Source organism: Delphinus delphis, chromosome 14 (genome assembly GCF_949987515.2).
Source record: "Delphinus delphis chromosome 14, mDelDel1.2, whole genome shotgun sequence".
NCBI lineage: Eukaryota > Metazoa > Chordata > Mammalia > Artiodactyla > Delphinidae > Delphinus > Delphinus delphis.
In genome coordinates, this window is record NC_082696.1 from 56,819,518 (window position 1) to 56,844,185 (window position 24,668).

The 24,668-nt window shown below is 34.3% G+C and overlaps 1 protein-coding gene across 3 annotated transcripts in view; it reads left to right on the top strand.

Moving 5' to 3' along the window:
• ASCC3 (activating signal cointegrator 1 complex subunit 3) overlaps nucleotides 1-24,668 on the top strand; it is a 334,404-nt gene that overhangs the window by 129,621 nt on the left and 180,115 nt on the right. For all 3 annotated transcript variants that reach the window (XM_060030178.1, XM_060030179.1, XM_060030180.2), the window contains 3 exons: nucleotides 6,650-6,814; nucleotides 16,335-16,511; nucleotides 19,165-19,236. In XM_060030178.1, the coding sequence (XP_059886161.1) occupies nucleotides 6,650-6,814; nucleotides 16,335-16,511; nucleotides 19,165-19,236 (414 nt within the window). The remainder of the gene's footprint in view (nucleotides 1-6,649; nucleotides 6,815-16,334; nucleotides 16,512-19,164; nucleotides 19,237-24,668) is intronic.

Consider the following 24,668-nt stretch of genomic DNA (forward strand, 5'->3'; position numbering starts at 1 on the left):
GTTATAAACACAATACTACCACAGTTATAAACAAAGTATTTTCTTAAATGTTCAATTTTGAATTATATACTACAAGAGCTTTTTCTCCCTTACCCCCAGCACTCCATGCTCTGTTCCTTCAAAAGTATTAGGTTTTCATATTGAATTATATACTTTGTTTCTTTATTTAGTAAATCTTTACCTTTGAACTTTTAACTAAAAGTAGTATCATACAGATTTTTTTCCCCTAACATCAAAATACGAAGATACATGTCAGATTACAGTATCCTTTATGATTTTGCTTGACCGTATCTGTACTTTCAACAAGAATATGCATAAAATACATTTGTACTTGAAGATTTTCTGATTAACTTTTATATTTTCATTTTATAATTGAAAGCTGTGGTCCTTGACATTAAATAAGTGTAGCTAGATACTTCAGAAGACTTTGTGCTTTACATGTGTGAGTGTGCACTCAAGCGTGTGAATTGGTGGGAGAGGAGGGAACATAAAAAAGGTGGAAAAGGAGTAGTTGGAACTAACTGATTTGTTGTAGTGTCCCAAGGGGCAGGTATAATCTGCAAGCTGTCAGGTTCTATTACCGGGGCTGTTGCCGTCAATCAGAGCTCACATTTGTATAGCAGAGGTTAGTATAACTGTAATTATATGTGTGTTTATGGAATTTAAACCATGTGACATTGTAGATTTTATCCTTAAATTAAAACATTCATATAATTTATAAGCTTTTTGGTTGAGTAAGTATGGGATTATGTATTTCAAAAAGGAAGACAGACTTCCTAAATCCTGCAAACTGTTGCACAGTCTACATCTATAGCATTATAATGTGATTTGTAACAACTCTCGGCTGACTGTCTTCAACGCAGAAAATGTATTAAGCAAGCATTCTTAAATATTGTCCTTTAGCTTAGTTAATAGATCCCTAACATTTTCAACTAAATGTACAATATTTCATCAATTGTAAGACATTTAAAAACTTTATTTGGTAGTCTTTTTAACTTCTTAGTGACACATAAAATGAAGGTGTGGCTTAAAATTAATAGCTCTTGAGATTTGATGAATTATAGTAATATACTCTTGGATTTTAATGACTATATTTTGTTATTTTACCTTTCTGGCTTTTAAAAATGTCATTTATGTAATGGGTTTAAACAATTAAAATTTTTTTCTATAGTCTGAATACCAAAAATTTCAAAATCAATTTTAAATATTATACAAGTAAGAAAGTCTACTTCCATTTTTTAAATTTCTTATATTACATTAACATTTTAAATCTAGTTTTAATTTATAGCCGTCTGCCTCAAAGAAGAATACTGCTGGAACAGTCAAAATGTTTTAAAAACAAATGTTTAAAATTCAGTAGGATATCAGTGTGACTTGTGTAACTTTAAATAGATATAACAGGATTTGTTAAACATAAAACAGACTGCTTTTAGACATCACAAACATTCTGTGTGTCTTAGTGTTCACTGCAGCTCTATTTACAATAGCCAGGACATGGAAGCAACCTAAGTGTCCATCAACAGATGAATGGATAAAGAAGATGTGGCACATATATACAATGGAATATTACTCAGCCATAAAGAGAGACAAAATTGAGTTATTTGTAGTGAGGTGGATGGACCTAGAGTCTGTCATACAGAATGAAGTAAGTCAGAAAGAGAAAAACAAATACTGTATGCTAACACGTATATATGGAATCTAAAAAAAAAAAAAAAAAAAAAGGTTCTGAAGAACCTAGGGGCAGGACAAGAATAAAGACGCAGATGTAGAAAATGGACTTGAGGACACGGGGAGGGGGAAGGGTAAGCTGGGAGGAAGTGAGAGTGTGGCATGGACTTATATATACTACCAAATGTAAAATAGATAGCTAGTGGGAAGCAGCTGCATAGCACAGGGAGGTCAGCTCAGTGCTTTGTGACCACCTAGAGGGGTGGGATAGGGAGGGTGGGAGGGAGACGCAAGAGGGAGGAGATGTGGGGATATATGTATATGTATAGCTGATTCACTCTGTTATAAAGCAAAAACTAACCACCATTGTAAAGCAGTTATACTCCAATAAAGATGTTAAAAAAAAAATTCTCTGTGTCTTAGACTGGATATGTATTGCTGTTAGTAATATAATTTCAAGACTATGTTTTTCTGTATAATGAATTAATTTATTGGAATTAGAAGGTTTTATGGACTGGCCTATCTTTGAAAAATATGAATATGGAAAGACAAGAATAGATTTTTTTAATAGACAGCAACAACAATAACATTAAGGAAATATGGGTATTATGATTTCTAAATTAGGTTTCTAATTTCTCTTCTTGGTTCAAAGACTTTCCATAAATATATTGAACTTATCTTTGAACTATCTATTGAACTTATCTTTTTGCTTTTGGTACTTATAGAGGTCTCTGGTTGAGAAGAAGATTGATAAGTGGGCAGGAAATTGGCCTAAATGTAGAAGTTGTATCTGTATTTAAAAAAAAAAAAATCCAATCAGTAGGTTGAGGAACTTGGACTTCCATGTAAAAAATTCATATTTGGTACCTTCCTCAAGATGCTTGCAGCATACATAGAAAGATCACGCAAGAGATGATATGTGGTCCATGCATATTAGAAGCACAAAGAACAAATTTTGCTTATTTTTTCTTCTTAGCCTGGAATATCCTTCTTTCTTTCTTTGTCTGGCAAACTCTTATTCACCTTTTGCCTGTTCAATCCAGGTATCCTTTCTTGCCATTTAACTTTCGTTTTTAATTGTAAGTTATATGTAATTATAAGAGCATGTATGTGCATAGCTTACTGTTACTGAGTGAACTACACAGTCAGAATAGTACAGAAATTGTAAGTGAACAGCTTGATAAAATTTTTGTAAAGTGAATACACTGATATAAGCACCACCCTGATCAAGAGAAAAATATTACCACACCTCGGAATCTCTCCTTATTCCTCTCCCATTTGCTGTGTCCGTCTTCCTTCCCATAACACCTTATGTTAGTTTCACCTGTTTTAAAACTTTACATATATGAAATTATATACTATGTAACTGGATTCTTTCATTAACAAGGTTTTCAGGTTTTTACCATGTTACTGCATATGGCAGTAGTTTACTCATTTTCATTGTTGTATAATTGTTTCATTGTAAAACTATGTTATAAGTTATTTGTCCATATTATTGTTGATGGAAATTTGGCTTACTTCCAATTTTGAAGTATTATAAATAGTACAGCTATGAAAATTCTAATATACATCTTTAGTTTCAAATAGGTGTGTATTTCTGTTCAGTACATAATATACTAGGAATAGAATTGCTGGGTCACAAGGCTTGCATATGTTCAACTTTAGTAGGTAATACCAAGCAGCTTTTCAAAATGGTTGTGTGAGTTTGTATTTCCATGATTATTTCATGAGAGTTCTAGATGCTCTACATCCTCTCCAAACACATGGCATTTTATGTCTTTCATTTTAAATTTTCTGACAGTTGTGTAGTAAATAGTATTTCTCACTCTCTTCTTCTCCCACTCTACTAGTTTAATCTAGTAATTATATGGGGAAAAAAAGGTAAAATGTATATATATATATACTACCAAATGTAAAATCGATAGCTAGTGGGAAGCAGCCACATAGCACAGGGAGATCAGCTCGGTGCTTGGTGACCACCTAGAGGGGTGGGATAGGGAGGGGAGGGTGGGTGGGAGGCAGACACAGAGGGAAGAGATACGGGAACCTATGTATATGTATAACTGATTCACTTTGTTATAAAGCAGAAACTAACACACCATTGTAAAGCAATTATACTCCAATAAAGATGTTAAAATAGTTTTTAAAAATTGTAAAACGCACAATTGAACATGTTCCTCTTGCACTCTTACAGGTATGTTGACAAGAGGCTTTGTGATCTCTTTAGTAATTCTTACCTTGAAATTCAAAGAATTTTATTTGGGACAAGTCTGTTAAAACTTAGATTCAAGCATGACATTCTTCTGTGAAACACCACCTTTCTGGTGTGTTTTGATAAAGGGTTGCTATAGTGTCCAATTAGTGGATTATGCAAATAATTATAATTATAAAAAATTCAGCTTAGGGCTTCCCTGGTGGTGCAGTGGTTGAGAGTCCACCTGCCGATGCAGGGGACACGGGTTCGTGACACCGGTCCAGGAAGATCCCACATGCCGCGGAGCGGCTTGGGCCCATGAGCCATGGCCGCTGAGCCTGCGTGTCTGGAGCCTGTGCTCCGCAATGGGAGAGGCCACAACAGTGAGATGCCCGTGTACCGCAAAAAAAAAAAAAAAAATTCAGCTTAAAAATTTTACTGTTTTTCTCCCCTAGGAGGAATATATTTCACTTAGAAAAAAAAAGTATTTTAGTAGTCATGAAACAATCACAGAAAACTAAACATTGTAAATTTACTGTTTACAGATGTAAGAAAAGTTTTTTTTTGTTTTGTTTTGGTTTTTGTTTTGTTTTGTTTTTGTTTCCCCTTTGTTTTAAAAGGCAAAAGATAATAATATTAATGTTTAAGTTAATTACCAGATGAGGTGGTTCTAGGAAGTCATAGGTCCTTTGGTTTTGCTGTCAAATGGAGCATTTTAAAATTGAATACACCAAATTGTTGGCACAGTAGTGGTGTATAGCATCTCAACTCTGCCATTTTCCCAGTGGTCAGGCTAAAATTGGAACAGTTTGGAATAATGATTTTCATACTCCTGAGGGAATAAGTACATGTATTGAGAGAAATTTGAGTTGACAGTAAAAATATTGACAGTTAACCCATGCCCTAATACAAGAGCAGATGGAAATGTCTTGCATGAGTTCCAATTCATTAAGCAAATGTGACACTTTATTTTCTAGCCATTTTCGTTCAGGGGATTAGAGTAATGAAATGGTAATATAAATGAAGCTAATTTTCACTGTGCTGAAAGTAAGGTGTATAAAACAAAATGCTAAAATGGATTTTTAAGGTTTGGTAGTATAGTTTTCCAATATCTGAAAAATTTTACTTTACAATTTAATCATTACCACATTATTATCTTTGTAGTGTACTTTGTAGCTTTCTTAACATTTATTAATAGTAAGCTTATTTTATATTTTAATGTGACATGAATTTACAGTTTAAGAGAATTACTGTTTTTGAAATCACATGGGCATATTTTTTAGGACTTTGAGTGAAAGGGTTGTTAGTAAGTGATCCCTGGGTATATTTATAATGATATATCTTGGGTTATTTTAAATTTGTCATTTTTCAAAGTAGAAGTTCTGTTTAAGTTATTGGAATATAAAAGAGATGTTAATTAATGCATACTGAATGCTTCAACCCATTTTAGATCTTAAAATCCATTATACATCTGTTTATACTTGATTCCAAAGCATTTTTTTAAATGTAAAATTTGATGTGATCTCAACATTGCCATTTGGCTTTAGCACATTAACTAAGTAGCTTTGGATTTGTAGTATTTCACACCTTAGATATGAATGCCTTAATCTATTTCATTATAGTTCACTAATTGTTACATCGAAGTACAACTGCTAAATTTTGTGGTTGATATAGTTCATTTCAAAATGATAGCAGTGATATCTCTAATAATGCAACAGGTTATATTGACAAACTTGGATTTTGTATTTGTTAAGAATTATACATCAATTGCAATCTAAAAAAATAAGATTATCATCATTCCCATAAGCGACTTCAAAAACAGACCTGAGATAACACAACAAAAATGTTGAGAACAATCTGACCCCCTTAACCTCTTCACTCTTCAAAGCATAGTGGGTTTTGATTATCATCAGTCTCTATAAGCTGATATACTGGATAAGAAAAGCTTTGCTTTTGATTTGTTACCTCATGTGTTCTTTGAGTTATATAAGGGCTTATTTCCTAGTTCACTATTACTGTAGTAGAAGGTTTATTAAACTTTTCTTTTTTTCTGCTATAGTATGCTTTTAGGGGACACAAACAATTCAATATGTAGAAAGCAAATAGACTTATAATCACAGCTCATGTCAAATGGTCTCTTCTAAGAACTTATATATAAGTACCCTGGGCTTACCTCCTGCTCTTAGTACCCTGGATCTCCGGTGACTCATTGTTTGTGTTGCTATTTTGTGCCAGTTATGCTGTAGTATATGTGTTGTTTTTTAGTGTAAACTTCTGCATATACTAGTTGATATTAAAGGGTAGTTTTTAAAAACTGTGTGTCAATAGTAAAGCTTCCTCCAAATTTGGAAAAGTATAAACAGGTAACCATTCCTAGAGTGGATCCTTGGTTTCCTTTTCATTTCCTTTTAGTGATTTATTCACTTATTTTTGTCCCTTTTCAAATAAAAGCCATTATCAGTACACACTTGTTTAGAAGATAGTGTCACTTGGTTTCTTACATTGTAAGACACGTTTTAAGCAAGCCTGTGTATTTTGTACACTTCACACTACAATTTACAGACAGACTACCTTTACTGAGTTTTAATGAGTAACTGCTTAATATCACAATTTAAAGAGAAGTGACTGTTGTCTACAGTGAGTCAGATATCATTCTGGGATATTTGTAACACTTTATTTGATCTGTGTATAGGTGGTTAATCATATTTCTTTTTGAATAACACAGTGGAAGTTTAAATAATATGTGACCTCTTTCCCCTTTTTAATTTATCTTTTCTTGTCTTATAGATGCTTGTGACCACACCAGAAAAATGGGATGTAGTGACAAGAAAGAGTGTTGGGGACGTAGCTCTTTCCCAAATTGTAAAGCTTCTTATTCTTGATGAAGTTCATTTACTTCATGAAGATAGAGGACCAGTATTAGAAAGCATAGTGGCACGTACTTTACGTCAGGTAAGGGGAAGTTATTTGTAAGCTTATTTTTTTTTTTTTTTTTTTTTTTGCGGTATGTGGGCCTCTCACTGCTGTGGCCTCTCCCATTGCGGAGCACAGGCTCCGGACACACAGGCTCAGCGGCCATGGCTCATGGGCCCAGCCGCTCTGCGGCATGCAGGATCCTCCCAGACCGGGACACGAACCTGCGTCCCCTGCATCGGCAGGCGGACTCTCAACCACTGTGCCACCAGGGAAGCCCTGTAAGCTTATTTTGAGGGATAAGTTTTTAAACTTAAATGTAACATTCAAAGAAATATTAGTATGTATTGTTCATGGGGATAAAGATAATTTTCGTAGGGAGAAACCTTCAGCTATTTCATTTTTATGGTAAAAGTACCCTATTTTTCTTCCTCCCAGGTCTTATGTTATTGAAGTCTCTTTAAATTAACCAAAATAAATACAGGAAAACTTCTATTCTAAACCTGTGTTTTAAAGCTAAATGTAACTTTGACTAAGCAGTATTAAAATATGGTAGAACATAGGAGAATATTAATTATTCATCCATTTCTCTCCATGCCTGACCTCTCCCCCCACTGAAAAAAATCTGGAAATGATTTATATTTTCCTTAATATACTAGATAAAATGAAATATCTCCTAATGTGCGTAATCTTAATTGTTATTTTTAAAAAGGGACGTGTACTTGTTGTCTCTAGTTTTGGACCTTGTGGTAACTCATAAATTGTCCAAATCAAAATTGGTAAATTCATCAATGATCTGTGATTGTTTTCTGTCACCCCTCTTTCCATTAAGTGAAAAGATATCTTAAAGTACCCATGACTATTAAAATGATGTTTGTTGGTAGATTGTACATGTAAAGACAGTAGATGAACACTAGTTTTTTAACATAATCAAGAACTCTAATTCCTTGACTTCCCATCTCTTATTGTCTCTGATCCATATTCTCCTGGCTTTATTTTCGTTCTGAAATAGCCAAGACTACATGACCAGTTTTTTCTTTTGTCAATAGCCTTAACTTATTTATCCCCTGACTCCCTGGCAAAATTCCAATCATGAGTCAATTGAACAGTATGTTTCCCTCCAGTCAGATTGCTAAACACTAGCTGAGATCACACAGGGGTGGTGGAGACTAAGGTCACTACACATTCGTAGACTCTGAATTCACCTGAATCGTCGGGGATTTACCCCGTAACTTCGGAGCAGCTTTGCTTCTTTTTTCCAAGCTTCACCAGACTCCTCCCTCCTTCTCCCCACCCTGTTGTGCCTCATTCTTAGAAGACAATACTTTTTACTGAGTGGAAACACAGGCCTTCATGGCTGAACTCCCTCAGTTTGCATCCAGAAAAAACCTCCCCACCATCCAGCAAAAGCCTCAAACCCCTTCCCAAATCTATCCTCATCATTCCATCCCTCATCCTTTAGTTAGAGGGCCCCTGTCCCCTTGTCTTCGACTCCATTCCTTTCACTCTGTAAGTTATCCCTTTTCTTTTTCCTGGGTCTTTAACTTCTCCTTGTCTGTGAGCACTGTGCCTTCAGCTTTAAAGAATTGCAAAGTCCCACCCATCTTTACCAAAACACCTCCCTCAAACTATCCTGCTCCAATAACTTCTGCTTAGTCAAGCTGTTTTTACCACTCAGCTTCTAGAAATATTAATCTATATTCAGTTTCCCTTTTGATTTCCAAACTACTGTGGTCTGGTTATTGCTCCAGCATAGGTCATAAAAAGTTTTTTTGTTTTTTGTTTTTTAACCAGGATATAACTCATTATTTCTTCAGAATTGAAACTCTTTTCTCTTGGACTCCATGATGCCACCCTGCCTTGATTTTCTTTACTTGATTTTTTTGGTCACCTACTTAGCTGCTCTTTCTCAGGCTCCCTTGCTCTCTCCTTTTCTCACCCTTGAAATGTTTACATTCTCCACGATGTTGGTTTGCAAATTGGCTTTGTACACAGAGGGCAAGGAGAGAGCTGAAAAAAGAGGCAGACCACTCCAGATTGGTAGGTGACAGTTTTAACTTACTTCTGAGGCTTGTCTTGGGCAACTGCAAGATCAGTCGACCTCTACACCTGCCTTAACTGTATATAGAGGCCTTAACTGACTTCAGTCACATATACTGTCCAAATGGTCTCAACACCACATTGCTATCTCAAGGCTGCATCCTCGGGGAAGCTTCTAGCTCAGGGAAGGCAAGCGGAATGCATATTCCTAGGACAGCAAAGGGGGTGAGGATCCTCTAATTGACAAGGTCTAGCTTGCAGATTAATTGGCAGTCACATCCTCTCAGTGACCTTTTCCAACACAGGACTCTGGTCACTTGCCATCTTCTTTTTTTATTCTAAATATTTACCCTGGGAAAATAACACTTCTGTGCCTGTGTCACTTAAATCTCTGCATGTAGTCCAAATCTCCCCGCTGACTTCTATTCCTATCCAAACACAGTTGTATGTTTCTACTCTGATATCTCATAGACATCTCTTGCTTAAACACATCAGAAACTCTGCCATCTTCCCTCCCTATTTATAAATGGCATGACAGTCCATTTGATTCTCAAGCCCAAATTGAGTGTGTGGGAGCCACACTCAATTGTTCCTTCTTCCTTAACACTCACCCTCACCCCAATGACTAGTTAGGTGTCAGTTCTTTATATTTCGTATCCTGAATAGCTCTCATCTAGAACTAGGTATGGGAATTTAATATGAAGGGAGTACAAAATTTGAGGAAGTTTATATTGCATTTTCAAATGTTTTAAAATAATGTACTTTCATCTGGTAAATCCAACATAAAATTCTAGATGATTTAATGATTTAGCTATACCAGACAAAACTCAGTGCATTAAAGAAAATATGAAAGAGCATTTAAAAAATAACCTTGAGGTGGAGAAGCTCTAAGCAAAATGCAAAACTCCAAAGGTTACAAAGGGAACATGTGGCGCATTTGGATATGTAACTATTAAAAACTTCTGACCAGTAAAGATACCTTCAAAAAGTCCAAATGTAAGTCAGAATAATAGAAATTATTTGTAGCACATAAAATAAAGCTTAAATGTCCTTTATAATTAAAAGGTTATTGTAAACTAGTAAGAAATATGTTTTTTTAAAAATTTGGAAAAAGCACTTTACAGTAGAAATAAAAATTCTGAAAATCATAGAAAAGATGCTTAAAAGGAATCCAAATCAACATGAGACATTTCTCTTACATAGATTTGCAAAAGTGAAAAAAGAATGTAATTTGAAAATGCTCACTAAACTGTTTTTACTTCTAGAAGTCTAACCTATGGAAATAATAGCACAGACACATAGATATAGTAACACCAGTATTCACTGACGCTTTCTTGTTAGCGCAAAATATGTTGGAAACAACCCAACTGTCCAACAAAAGAAGAAATAGTTTAATAAATTCCATTAATTCATAAAATAAAATGCCACTTTGCAGTCTTTAAAAAGAACGAGGTAGAGCTATATGAACCGGGTTTAAAAGATATCCATGTTATATTCTCATTGAAAAGACACAATATACAGCACAATCCCATTTGTGTAAAGAAAAAAAATGCAATATATTTATATTCTCATTCATTCATTTAGTGAACATTTATTAGCTACCTGCTATGTGCTGGCTACACAGTTCTAGGTGCAGTGGTTATAGTTACCAAATAAAGTTCTTGCTTACAGTTAGATTTTTAAGGTGGGGTAGAGCAGGGTGCATAGATGTGGAAGCATATGCAACACGCTGTAAAAGTGGATTTATAGTAGGGATGGGATTAGAGGACTCTTTAGGACATGTTCACTTTTTACTATATAAAAATATGTGCATGCACATGCACAGATGCACATACATAAAACACAAAGCATTGAAATATTCAAAGTAGACACACAAAAATCAGAGGTTTTAGCTAATACCCAACTTAAGAATAATGTCAATAATACATGTAGTTGTGAGACAGAGGTGAAGCATGGAGAAGTCTGCCACTGCCATCACTGTTCTCCTTTCTCGCCACGGTGGATCTGCTCCGGCGCAGATTTTGCTTGTGAGGTCTCGAAAAGAAGCATGCAGGACATCATTTACACAAAAGAGACCTATTTTGATCATGAGTTGTTTTTTTTTTTGCGGTACGCGGGCCTCTCACTGTTGTGGCCTCTCCCGTTACGGAGCACAGGCTCCGGACGCACAGGCTCAGCGGCCATGGCTCACGGGCCTAGCCGCTCCGCAGCATGTGGGATCTTCCCGGATCGGGGCACGAACCTGTGTCCCCTGCATTGGCAGGCGGACTCTCAACCACTGCACCACCAGGGAAGCCCTGTCATGAGATTTTTAAAAAAAATTTTTAACAGCTTTATCGAGGTAGAATTGATATACAAAACAGTCCATATGATTAGTGTATTAGGTAAAGTGAGATTAGTGGTTAACAGAAGGTACTGTTTCCCAAGGTGATACTTTCCGATCACGAAATGTTTTGATTTGATACCTTGATACGTACATAGCTTAGTGATCTTTTCAGGGAGCCAGGCCACGTAAGTCCATACATTCCTGGTTTGTTTGCATTGAGCCACCTAGAGAGCATGTCCATCAGCTAAAAGCATTACAAAGATAAAGCTTTCCTGCAACTATAGAACATTAGAGGTCAAGTAAATACCATTAGTACATTTGCCAGGAGGTCTGTCATTAGCATGTTTACAAGGGGATTTGACCAGGGCATCTTTCTTTCTTGAGGATTCCCAGTTGAGAGAGAAAATAGATTGCAGGCCTGCTGCTGATGCTTTCTGTACATATGTACACAGACACACACATTATGTACCATATGTACTTTGAAGCATTCGTTATAAATATTTTGTAAATTATGAATATATAATAGTATAATTTTCTATATATAGTTTATAAACTGTGAAGTAAAATATATAAAAATTATATATTATAGGTTTATTACATATGTAGTATAATTATAAACATATCATATGTTAACATATGATATAGGAATATATAATACATTGTATGTAACATGGATATATAATATGTAAATATACATTAATTCATCCTGCACATTGGCTTCTTCATAATATAGCCAAATTCCAATTGTATAGTTTATCACTTACTGTGCTTATAAACCTTTGATGACTTGCTGTTTGTTATCTTAAGAAAAATGTTTAAATACTTTAACTGGACGTTAAACACTACTGAAGCCCTGACCTATTTGTCCAATTTTAACTTCTTCATCATATTCCTTACCTGATGTAGGTTCCAGCCACACAAAACCATTTATTCCTTCTCCACTTTTTTTCCAATGCCATTGGCCCTCTTTCAGAGGTAAAACTAATCTTACTTACGTCAGAGTGTATTGTTAGTTATGAGATGAAGGGTTGTAAATGCAAAATTATATATTATTGCTCCACACGTCCATCTGTTGAAAACTTACTATTCTTTTGAGTTTGCCAAATATCACTTCTTCTATGAAGTGTTTCCTAGTTTACCACTCAGAAAGAATTACACCTTTTCTGTGTTCCCTCTGTACTCCCTTTCTTTGCACATTTTTAGCACTCATCACAGTCTTCCTTATAATTTCACAACTTAACTATAGGTAATTCTGTCTTTATCTGTGTCTCTCACTAGATTTTAATCTCCTTAACAGAATGAGCTATATGATTCTTCTCATATTTCCAGTGTATTAGTGCAGTGCTCATAAATATTTTTAGAAAAAATGAAGTTCCTTTTTGTTTGTTCCTTGTGATTACCAGACATTCCCAGTAGATGGCAGTGCTTTACATGGCACTTCAACAATTTGTAACTAACATAGATACACCATAGGTAGCTATTCTAATGCAGTGTAGATTCTGTTCAGTTTCTGAAGTTGCATGGTGGTATTAGGGACTAAATTCACAACATACTTGGCATGAGTGAAAGAAATTTGGAAAATAAAAAAGTACAATGAAGCCCTAATCTGTTATATTTAACAACATTGAACTAACATTAGTTGTAACTAAATTTACTTTCAGTGAATAGACTTTGTCCAAACTTAGATATTATGTGAGGGACAATGCTATAAAAATTTACTGCCTAGTTTTTGGGCTAATGATAAAGAAGAAACTGTAAAATGTTAATTTTTCATAGCTTTCAACTATTAATATTTTCAGATAACTCTGTATAGTGTATGGAGTTTCGAGATGTGGTTTAAGACATAAACTTCCAAATTATCCATATTTAAAAGAATATATTTCTCATACAGGCTTATCTGTGTTGAGAATGATATGATTTTTTTAGATTAAAAAATACAGTTGTTGTAAAATGGGGTTTTAGCAGAAAAATATCTCTAGTGTTTGCAAGGTATCATATATTTAACATCAAAAGTCCTTAAAAATATACTCAATAACTTTTGTGTTGAATGATTTTAAAACTAAAAATCACCTTCATATCCTTTCACATCACCATCAATATGAAATAGAACTATGGTATAATTAAAATTATCATTCTAATTACTGTAAAGGATTCTAATCATAGCATGTAAAGGAGGTTTCTTAAATAGTAGGTAGGGTCATCAGTTCCCCTTATTTAGGGTTTTCTTGTTTGGGTTGGGTTTGGTTTGGGAGCCATATGTATATCTCATAGGTAGTGTTTTATTTAGTCCTCAAAGAAGCCCAGATAGAACCCATAACAGTGAGTAAGCAGATTCATTTTTGTCCTACTTACAGAATGAGTTTGGAAGGCACAGGGCCTCTCTAAGTGCCTGTAAATAATATTTGTGTGAGGGAGTGAACTCAGGCCCTTGGACTTTCCCAGCCCATATATGCACTGTATAGAAATATCCAAGGAGAAATCTGACATTGGGAGCTGCTCACTTAGGTATAATAACTCGAAGATACCAGCATGATGCAAGCAAGTTTTGACTAAAATTAGATGTAAATAAGAGAGACATAAAAACTGAAAAAATAGTTAAAATATTTGCCCAAGTAAATATATCCCGTGAATCCCCTTATTTTACTTATGATAGCAAGAAGGTGAGAATGACTTAAAAGTTCCTAGATTTAAAAAATAATAATATTGTGTAGTCTTTTGTTAAAGATTGAGAATCTTTTTATATGCATTCTCTCATAAAGGAATTTGGTCGAAGGTTAATTAACTTACCAAATTCATTCCAAGTCTTGTGTACTTTTAAAAATCACATCAGAGGTTTTCAAACTTCTTCCCAGGTAAGAAACCCTTTTTTAAATTAAACTTTTACATGGAAGCCTAGTATAGAAAAATATGAAAGCATGTGGGATTTGAAAACCCGGATAGAAAGGATATTATAGGTGCATGGGGCTGCAGAATGCCCCCCATACTTCTGCAGAACCCCTAGGGCTTACCTGTGAATGGTCCTGGACTGTTCCCTTTAGCAACATTTGGCATCTTAATTTAAAATGGAAAGTTTTTATGTGATGAAAGTAATACTTTCTCTTGGCAAATGCTTAACTTCCTGTATTATAAATATAAAATATAGAGAATTTGAATAATATAATTAATGTCAGAAAGTGGTCAAGCATATAGAATTGTATACCCTAAAAATAGATAAATTATGTTCATCTTAGGTGACCATGGGACATTTTCTCAAAGCAGAAATTGAAAAGATCATAGTCTTTACAAAATACAATAGAGGGACTTCCCTGGTGGCGCAGTGGTTGAGAGTCCGCCTGCCGATGCAGGGGACACGGGTTCGTGCCCCGGTCCGGAAAGATCCCACATGCCGCGGAGCGGCTGGGCCCGTGAGCCATGGCCGCTGAGCCTGCGCGTCCGGAGCCTGTGCTCCACAACGGGAGAGGCTACAACAGTGAGAGGCCCACGTACCGCAAAAAAAAAAAAAAAAAAAATAGAAATTTAGAAATAACTTCCATATGGTAAAACAAAACTATATACACACACACATACATATCTATATATGCATATGTATATACAAACACATGTATATGTACATACATTCTACACTTTTGTATTTGATAAACTGAAGACATAAAACCCAACCACTTGAAAGAATAGTCTTCTGACACTGAGAGTTCAGTAAGTGATCATGAAAGGAAGGAAGGGAAAGAGAGTGACAACATTATTATTAGAAAATAATGAAAGTTTATTAAGTACAGACAGAGTTTATAATTCAGAGTTTGAATTATACTCAAATGAAACAGGAATGTTGGGACTATAGTAAGTTAATTATTAAATTTTAAATGTTGGGTAATTTTAAACAGAATGTTCTAAAAAAATGGAAAAATAGTACAGTTGAAAAAAATTAAATACAAACTAGGAAACCAATAGAATTAGATTTATTAGCTAGAAACCTTCTATATTTTTAAAAAAGCAAAAGCTAGGTTTTAAAAAAGTAAAATAAACATAACAAATCCAATCACAAAAAAGTAGAAAACCTATGAGTAAACAAAATTAAAAAGGATAAAGATCTTTTAAGAACGTTTAGAGATGGAAAAAGATGAGAATACTATCAGCTATCATCATAAAAACGTAATTGAAAGAGAATGGAATAGTGTCGTGTGCTCATCAGCAGTAAAATGGAGAAACTCCTTGGCATGCGAGATTTCTCATGATCATCTCTACACTTCTACATTTCTAGCTCGTGCCATTAGTGTTGCTAAGTACAGTACCTTAAACACCATTCTTCCTGGCCTACCTGGCAGGTCCTAGCCGCTCTCTTAGAACACCGACAACTGTCACCTCTACGTGCCTTCCCTGACTTACCCGAGCTTGATTAGTGATCTCTCTTCATTGTTCTCAGTTTTTAGAAGGTGCTACTATTAATGGGACACATTACAGTGTTTTTTTGTAGTTTTTACAGACTCTTAAACCCCTGCTCTCCTGGCTTTGTGCCTGTCATTAAAAGCTTAATAAATGATTGACGAACAAATTAATTGATGTTTTCAGCAGAGTTCAGCCACAAAATTAGAATATTACACCCCACCAGTGAACACAAATAATGCAGCTTAGGACATTCTTTGAGTAGTTTGTGATTTTCTTCCCCCAAGTTTTGGCTGTTGTTCCACACAAACTCTCTCTTATACAGTATATCATTTTAAATTTAAATTTGTGAAACACTAGAAGAATCTACCTTAATTATTTCAGACTTCTGTGGTTGTGTGTTTAAAATGAATTTGAAATTATTGAACTTGAGAATAAAGAGCATATACTTCTAACACCTAAAATTATAAAGTGGTACAGCTTACACTAAAACCTAACACATGTCACTTGCCTTGTTAAATTTTTAGGGGGGAAAACAACAAAACAGAAGAAACTATTTAAGAATTTTCCAGTTCAGAAAATATACTAAAATTACACTTTTAATCACTTTATATCATTCCACATGCCAGATTTAAGCCAGTTTTTTTTTCACATTATCTGTCTTTTAGACTGTGTTGTTATTCTCAGTTTCTTCAGTGATCTTATTTTATTGTGACTGTTTCATCGTTTATACTACTAAAACTTATTTTAAACTTGGTACAAATCCAGATGGGTTGAATCTATCTCATATGTTAATTAAAATAACCCCTATAGGTTGAATCCACACAGAGTATGATAAGAATTCTTGGACTGTCTGCAACCTTACCCAACTACCTCGATGTTGCTACGTTTTTACACGTTAATCCCTTCATTGGACTTTTCTACTTTGATGGCCGCTTTCGACCTGTTCCTCTTGGACAGACATTTCTGGGGGTTAAAAGTGCAAATAAGGTAAACATTTGTTTTAAAACTTATACTTTTCTTTTCCAGAAATATTTTTGTTGATGTATTGTTTAATACTTGTTTGAGGTTAGAGACTCCAGAAGACCATTTCAGTCACATTACAAATATCACAGCCTAGAAAAAAAAACTCAAGCATACTTCCTCAGCTATATGTAGTAGAATGTCTCCTGCTCCAAAAAGCTGCTTGTAGTAGTTTGCATTGCTATTATCAGTGTATATTTTGTATTCTCAGCTAAGAACACAAGTTATATATAAGAATATGTTTCAAAATGTTAATTTGATAGGGTTGAAGGCCAATATGAAATAATAAAAGACTTTAGTTAAGTCAGTAATATATATCATGATATAATATTATTCATCTAAAATAAGTAATACCTTATATGCAATAGAAAAATAATTTCATGATAGCAACTATTAAAGGAGGGGCTCTATTTAACTTATAATATTGTATAACTATCATATTAATTATATACATAAGTGGCATTTCTGAAATTCTTTGCAATGTTTTAAAAAGTCTGTTTATCTAATTCCTTAAATAGTATTACCATGTACCATTTGCATTATCAGGGTGCTTATTTTAGGCTTTTATAATGTCATGAAGGAATATTTTGCTTAAAATTTATTTGTTTATCATTCTGTTTAATGACACTTCCCCCCCCCCCCCCCCCGTGGAAGAAATAGTTTTAGGAGAAGATTCACGGGCCATATGACCTCTTTATAAAAGAAAGCAAGATAGAATCCTGTGTTACTATGTCAACCTTGGTCTTTAGTGTATTACATTACTTTTGTCTAAAAACAATTGTATTAGTAAAACAGGGTCATTTTTAGCCTACAGTATTATAAATAAAATACTCAGCTTAGAAAATACTAAAAGCCAATGTCACTGCAACAGTTAATATGCTCCATCTGCATTGCATAAAAGTAAGGTATGTTTAGAATTGTGGGGAGCCATTTCAGATGTATACATAGAAGGACAGCTCATGTTATGGTAATAGTTATGATATGCATCTTTTACCTTCATTGTTTCAAGGGCTTTTCAGTATTACTTGTTGCTTGTTTTTTCAGCCATATCTTAATATATGTTTGATTTTTTAGTTTATTTTAATGTATCATTAGAACAGATGTAGAGCTGTTTATAACATTAGATTGTTCTTTCAACTTATAATTTAAATGATTGCAGATGGTTCTCACAGAAAGATGTAGAGAAGAAAGTGTTTTCAGATGCTTGTCAGGGGTCTTAAAACTTATTTTCTTTTAATTTCATCATACAAGGTGGTAAATCACTTACAGCTAATTAACTTCCATGTATTTTTCACCACAATATGTTAGCATTGTAATCACAAAAGGAATGGTGTGAGATGTTGAACTATCATAATTATTTTGAAGGTTTAAAAATTTGGCAAAATTTAAAAACTATTTTTACAAATCTTACACAGTGTAAATAGTAAATTAATTATATATATTCGTTATAAATATGCATTTTTGTCTTACTAAAATGTATTAGTTTTACGCTCAGCTGACATACACAGTTGGTAACAAGAATTCCCCCAGGGTGTTGTTTAATATATTGTAACCATTGTTAATTTGTCATTTCTTATAGTAAGGAATCCTTTTAGATTTCTTAGAGTTTCATTCAGAAGCTCACGATGTGATTCAGTTGTGGAAGAACACAAAATAGGAAAATGGTGTCCATGACACGTCTAATTTGAAATAATGGCTTTGACCAGAGCTCAATCCAAAATTCACCAAAAAAATTACTGAGAGTTTTGTTTGGAGAAGTTTTTGGTTTGTTGTTTTTTCCAATCATTAATGGAGAGTAAATTGTCTTGTGATTATCTCATTTTACTTAATCACTATAAGAGTTCCAGAATGTTAAAATGTTTCCTTTATTAAAACAAAAAATCTAAATTTTAGTCATTTCAGTTGTGTAACATTTTCATCCCCTCCAGACTCTTAATAAATGTTAAATAGAGAGATGCAGGCTGTGTCACATGCCTCCTCTTTGAGGTAACTACCTTACCTTTTTGGTTGGAAGTTGTCTCATCATTAATAGGGAAAATGAGACCTTTTTTAAATTCATTAATTTGATATTAAATTTCCAATTAATCTGGAAAATGTTTCTGTAGAAAAATATCTACCGAACTCTGTATACATTACAGAAATAGTATGTTTCCTTACATTTTAGCTTTGTATGTCATGATATTCTACTGGTAATATTCCGGTGATTTTGAGAATTACACAGGAAAGCTCTATGTATAGTTTTATAGACTGAAATAGAAGAAAAACAGTCTGAAGAATGGGCTTCTCTGGTGAAAACAGTGAAAAGAACTTTAAAATTATTTTAAAATATCTCTCACTAGAATATTATTCTTAAACTTATTGTCTTTAAAAAACTTGCATTCTTATAAAGCTAGTTCACTGAAACTATTGCATGAGGTATTTTATTTGTATTTTTTAATTATATTGTGTTTATTTCCGATTGGGTTGTTATATATCAGGTGTTGATATTGCAGGTGTTGTTTCTGCATTCTGGCTAGTCTGAAAGTAAAAGGAGGTGCGTCGTAATTGATAAAGCTTCCTTTGTGGTTAAGAAGTTTATAATTGCTTCATCTGATATTTTTCATGTTTTAAAAACTTTAAGGTGCAACAGTTGAATAACATGGATGAAGTATGTTATGAAAGTGTTTTGAAGCAAGTAAAGGCTGGACACCAGGTACACTTTATTTTATCCTGTTTTTAGAGAACACTTAATGATTAAAATTATTAATTTTTATGCTCTTAAAAAGGTTCTTCAATTCTGAGATAATGATTCACAGGTTTTATTTCTTAGTAATTTTTTAGCCCACTGGGTAGCCATATAAGTCATAAAATATTCATAGGTAATATTATCATTCCAGTATTGATAGATCATTGCTGTTTTGTTTGCCACTTTTATTAAATAGATAAGAGAAAGAAGAATTTCATCCTTTACATTTCAGGTTACTTCTTTATTTATTTTAAAGCACCAACCTTCTCTCATACATCAAAAATTTTAACTTACTTACATAATGTAAAACATTTAAATGTTATATTATTCTTACTGTTTTCCTGAAGTAGTAGCAATTGAAATATATATAATAAATTTTCATATTGTTTGGATATTAAGAACTTTCAAAGTTCAAGATGCTCCAATCAAGATTGTTAAAAAAAAAAAAAAAAAGTGTAATGATGTGTGTAGCCTTTTCAGATTGGTTTCTTTCACAATGTGTATTTGAGGTACACAAATCTCTGTCTTTTCATGGCTTGATAGCTTATTCTTTTTAGCACTGAATAATATTCCATTGTCTGGATGTTCCACAGTTTATGTGTACATAACAGCTGTGGATGGGTTTTATGTGGACATACGTTTTCGGTTCCTTTGGGTAAATACCAAGGAGTGTAATTGCAATATCAGTATTTATTAAACTACTCAGCCTTTCTCCATATAATCTTATGTTATAAAATATGTCTTTAAAAAATGAAATGCATCCTTATTCCTGAATGTTGGGAAATGTAGCAGTTGTATCTTGTAATGTAGGTAGGTAAAAGTCCAAGTAAATGTAATTTAAAGAATCCTAGGAAGATTATATCCTCTTCCTCTTCTGGCATAGTTCATTCTCTCACTGTTACAGGGGCTAACATGTCCCGCTAGAAATCATGATTTACAAAGTTCAGATGCTGGCTGGGGGTGTTTGGTCAGTAGAGATTAGATCTCACTGCCAGCCCTTTCATTCTTAGTGTGAATCCATCCATTGCATTACTTTTCGAAATGAAAACTGCCACAGGGCAGGCACTTGTAGTAGTAAGTTCAGACCAAAGTTGAGATGGAGAGCTAGGTTCACAGTGCTGGTTCCTGTTTAGAAAGGACAGACTAGGTTGGAAAACACCAGGGGAGGCTTCAGGCGGTCGGGGGCCAGCTGCTGTAGGGCAGGAGGAACCCGGAAATGAAGAGTGTGCAAAGACGAGGCAGAAGTTGCACACAGGCATTACCTCCCGCCTTTTGTGTGCATGTCATGGCATCCACCAGTGCCAGCCTTTTAAGGACCACCAAGCTGTCTCCTTCCCCTACACTTTTGTCTGGCTAAAAATGCACTGTGGGTGACTCTGTAAAGTGTGGTTACAGTTTAAGAACCCACTGAAACACTTCGGTATCAGAGTTCCTGTCCAGATCCGTGCTTACATCCCTCTCCCAAAACAAGAATGGAGCAAGATAAGCATGATCGTTTTCAGGTTCTCTGCCGTAAGAAGTAGGGTTTAGGTTGCAGGTCTCCCAGTTTCTGTTTCAGTGATTAGTGATGATGTTTGTTTTCCATAAAAGTAGGACTTTCTTCAGTTCTCTAGACATACCTACATATCTATTTACTTTTTTTAATTGTAAAAATAAAATAACAATATTAAGGAAAATTTTCATAGTTCCACTATTATTTTACCCTTTCAACATTATTATTGTAATGTTTATACATGTCCTGCTGGTCTTTTTTTTTATCCGTTTGCACATGTAGCTTTTAATTTTGCTCATTCAAACTTAATTTTAATTACTGGCTACAGTCCATTGCTAAATTATAATTATACTGTATATACAGTCTTATATTCAGTTTTCCTTAATGAATACTAAAAATTTTTCATTGTTTCTACCTGGTCTTCACAATTTTAATGTCTGTAATAGAGAGAACGGAGTTTTTATTCAGGTTCTAAGTTTCAGATGCCATGTAAGTCACTTCGGACTTTTAATCTTCACAATCTTCTGACATAAGCATTAAATCTCCTTTTGTTAAAAGAGGAAATGAACCTACAACATGTTAAGAAGCTTCTCAAGGTCATACAGCTAGTAAAAGGTTGCTCCAGGATTGCAATACAAGTCCGCGTTGATAAAAGCCCACAGCATCTTCAGAACTTTACACTGCCACTTTGCCATTGAGTTGACATTTGTTCTTCCTTTTATTATTGGTTATTCCTCCGTTACTGAGTGTTTTAAATGTTTGCAACTTTCTGTTATTAAAAAATAGTGCTGCTCTAGTGATCATCTTTCTGCCTATTATTTTTTCTGTTGAAACATTGACTTAGGGTAAATTCCCTGAAATAGGATTATGGTTCAAATGGCCATATTTTGTGGTCTTACCACATGATTCTATAATGCATTCTGAATGGGTTATAATATCTCGTTGTCATAGCAGAGCTGCAAAGGATTTTATTAAATGTATGCCATTTTCTTCTGAACAGCATCAAGTAGTGTGATGTAAGATTATGATGTGATGTGTGTTTGCCATTTTGAATTTGTTTTACAATTGTAAGTTATATAAGACACAGTGGTGTTTTACCAGTGAAATTTTTTTCTTAGGTAGCAACAATTACCTCTAAATCATGATTACAAAAACTCATGTTTTACGTACCATGTTATTCATGATTTGCTTTGGGTATGCACTTACCTTTCAATTAGAAAAACCCATTCTTCCCAGTGCTTTTGCTTCATATGTGATCCTGTGGTCTTTAGCCTCTGTAATTGTGTCTTTAAAATGTTTAATATAAAATATGATTAGTATAAAAGAGGGTGACCAATAAAAGCGTGTAAACAGATTTAACACTTGGGTACACCAAAAAGTGAAAATGAGGGGAAAAAAAACAAAAATGAGGGGGAAAAAATCACTGAATTCTATCACTCAGAGATAGTTTCTGTTGGTGTATGTCCTTCCATTTCTTAAAATGCATTTTACTCCCTTAATTTTCTATCCTTTTTTCTCCATTATCTCTATAGTTTCTCTATTTTCTCTACCTCAAAATATGACAGAACCGTACATAGAAGCAATAACATGTAAATTAACATCTTAGCTTAAAGATGTTATAGTTTAAAAATTTGTGTTCTACGCAGTGTTGTTTTTTTAGGCTTTGTGTACCAGTAGAACAGGTCGTACTACGTAAGATTGGGTTGTAAGGAAATACTGTTGGTTAAGTTCCTAGTATAGTGTCATGTACATGGGGACTCTGGTAAATAGAATCTCATTGTGAAGAATTGCTCATCTTCAAAGATCCTTAGTGAGTCGGGGCTGTTGGAAAATATGAAATGCATCAGGACCATGGCCCATTAGTTGGTATTTGCCTCTAGTATTGCTAGTACTACAAATGCCCAGACCAGTGCCTGCAGATTATAAGTACTAGGTTAAGGCAGCATCTTAGTCTTTTACATTAATGTAATCATCTCAAGTAAAAAACTCTTTTACAACATAATTTGAGAATAAACCTCTCTCTTTTTCATTTCTTTAACTTATCTGTATTATGTATGTAACTTTGGGAAAGTTACCCAAAACTAAAATCTTTTTCTGTTTTAGTCTTTTCAAAGGGATCGCTCTGTCTGTTTAAATCTTCTGTTAGCAAGTTGCTCTGCCAAGTACTATTTGGCTTATAAGTTCAGTTAGCTTGATAAGTGACAGCTTCTGCTGATTGTCTTTGTAATGTGTCCAGAACTGGAATTGCAGTGTGCATACTTGGAAAAGAGGACTGTTATACATTTTGATTTTGGAAGCTGAGGTAGATACCTGTTTCAACAAGGCTAGCAATCTTTGATTTAATCCATCACACAAGAATTGCTACTTCACAGTAGTCTTTGATTACTGAGGCTCATGTGGAAGTTTGTTTTCGGGGGCTTAGAACCCCTCACTGGATTATTTTTCTCTTTTTATCACCTTGAAGAAATACCTTCTCTAAGCTATGGTCCTCCGCTTTTATTAGAAGGTTAACAAAGAACTCCACAACAGAATAGAGTTTCTGAGTTTAGTCTTTTCCCTTGTAATTGAGGTTGATTATAATGTTATACTAGTCACTAGTTGTCTTTGTATAAGGTTCCAAGTGATAAATTTCAACAAACGAATTTATACGTATCCATCTGTCAGAAGATGAAAAATATTGATGAATATTGTTGAAATATTGTTGAATAAAGATGAATATTGTTGAATATTGATGAATATTGTTGAAAAATTCAACAATCTTTTACCTTATTACCTAAAAAACTGACAGCCAATTTAACTCTTCAGTTACATTATTCTGCCTGACTCTAATGACTAAGAGGTCTAACTATATATGCTTCATTTTAAGAGACTCTTCTGTATAAATGTTTTGTTGTACATATAAAAGTACAGTAAATTGTGTGTGTGTGTGTGTGTGTGTGTGTGTGTGTGTGTGTGTGTGTACACAGAGAGACAGATACAGAAACAGAGACAGAGAAACAGGAGACAGAGAGAAACAGAGCTTTGCTCTGGAATTCAGTTATAGTTGTAACTAACTGGACATTAGTGCATTGTTATTAAGCAGCCAGCTATGTATTTGATCAATGTGCTTTTCCTTAGTAATAGGGGAACATAAGTTATTTCTTGTAGCACTGTGTACCAAACTTTAGCTTTATTTTGTTGCCTTTTAAATATATCTTAGCAGTTAGTATATAGTAGTAAGAAATTGTAAGTCAGTCTATTCTAATCCAGGAAAACAAATTGAATTTTCTTTGTGACTACCTCATGTCCCCCTCTCTTTTTGCCAGCTTGTGAAAAATTCTTCCAGTGAATACTCCTTGATTCTATTTGTTTGCCTTCAGGTTGTTTAGTATTTTGGATTTTCTCTCTAATTGTGGTTTCCCTAAATAATTTTATTAGCGCAACTACTTTTCAGACCATTATTAAGAAGACTAAAAATATGTGTCCATTAAAAAAAAGAACTATAGGGCTTCCCTGGTGGCACAGTGGTTGAGAGTCCGCCTGCCGATGCAGGGGACACAGGTTCGTGCCCCAGTCCGGGAAGATCCCACATGCCGCGGAGCAGCTGGGCCCGTGAGCCATGCTGCACGTCCGGAGCCTGTGCTCCGCAACGGGAGAGGCCACAACAGTGAGAGCCCGCGTACTGCAAAAAAAAAAAAAAGAACTATAACTCTAAGGCAAATAAATACTTTTCATGCTAAAAATTAATTTCCTCTTAAATATATAGACGAATTAATTTTGTTTCTCTCTGCTTAGATTAAATTAGAATAGAGCAAATTTCATGTTCAAAAGCCATGCTGATGTTCTCTGATTATAGTATTCCATGGGTTTCAGTATACCAGTCATCTACACTTGTGTGTTCGCGTACTTAATAGATTTCATGTGCGGC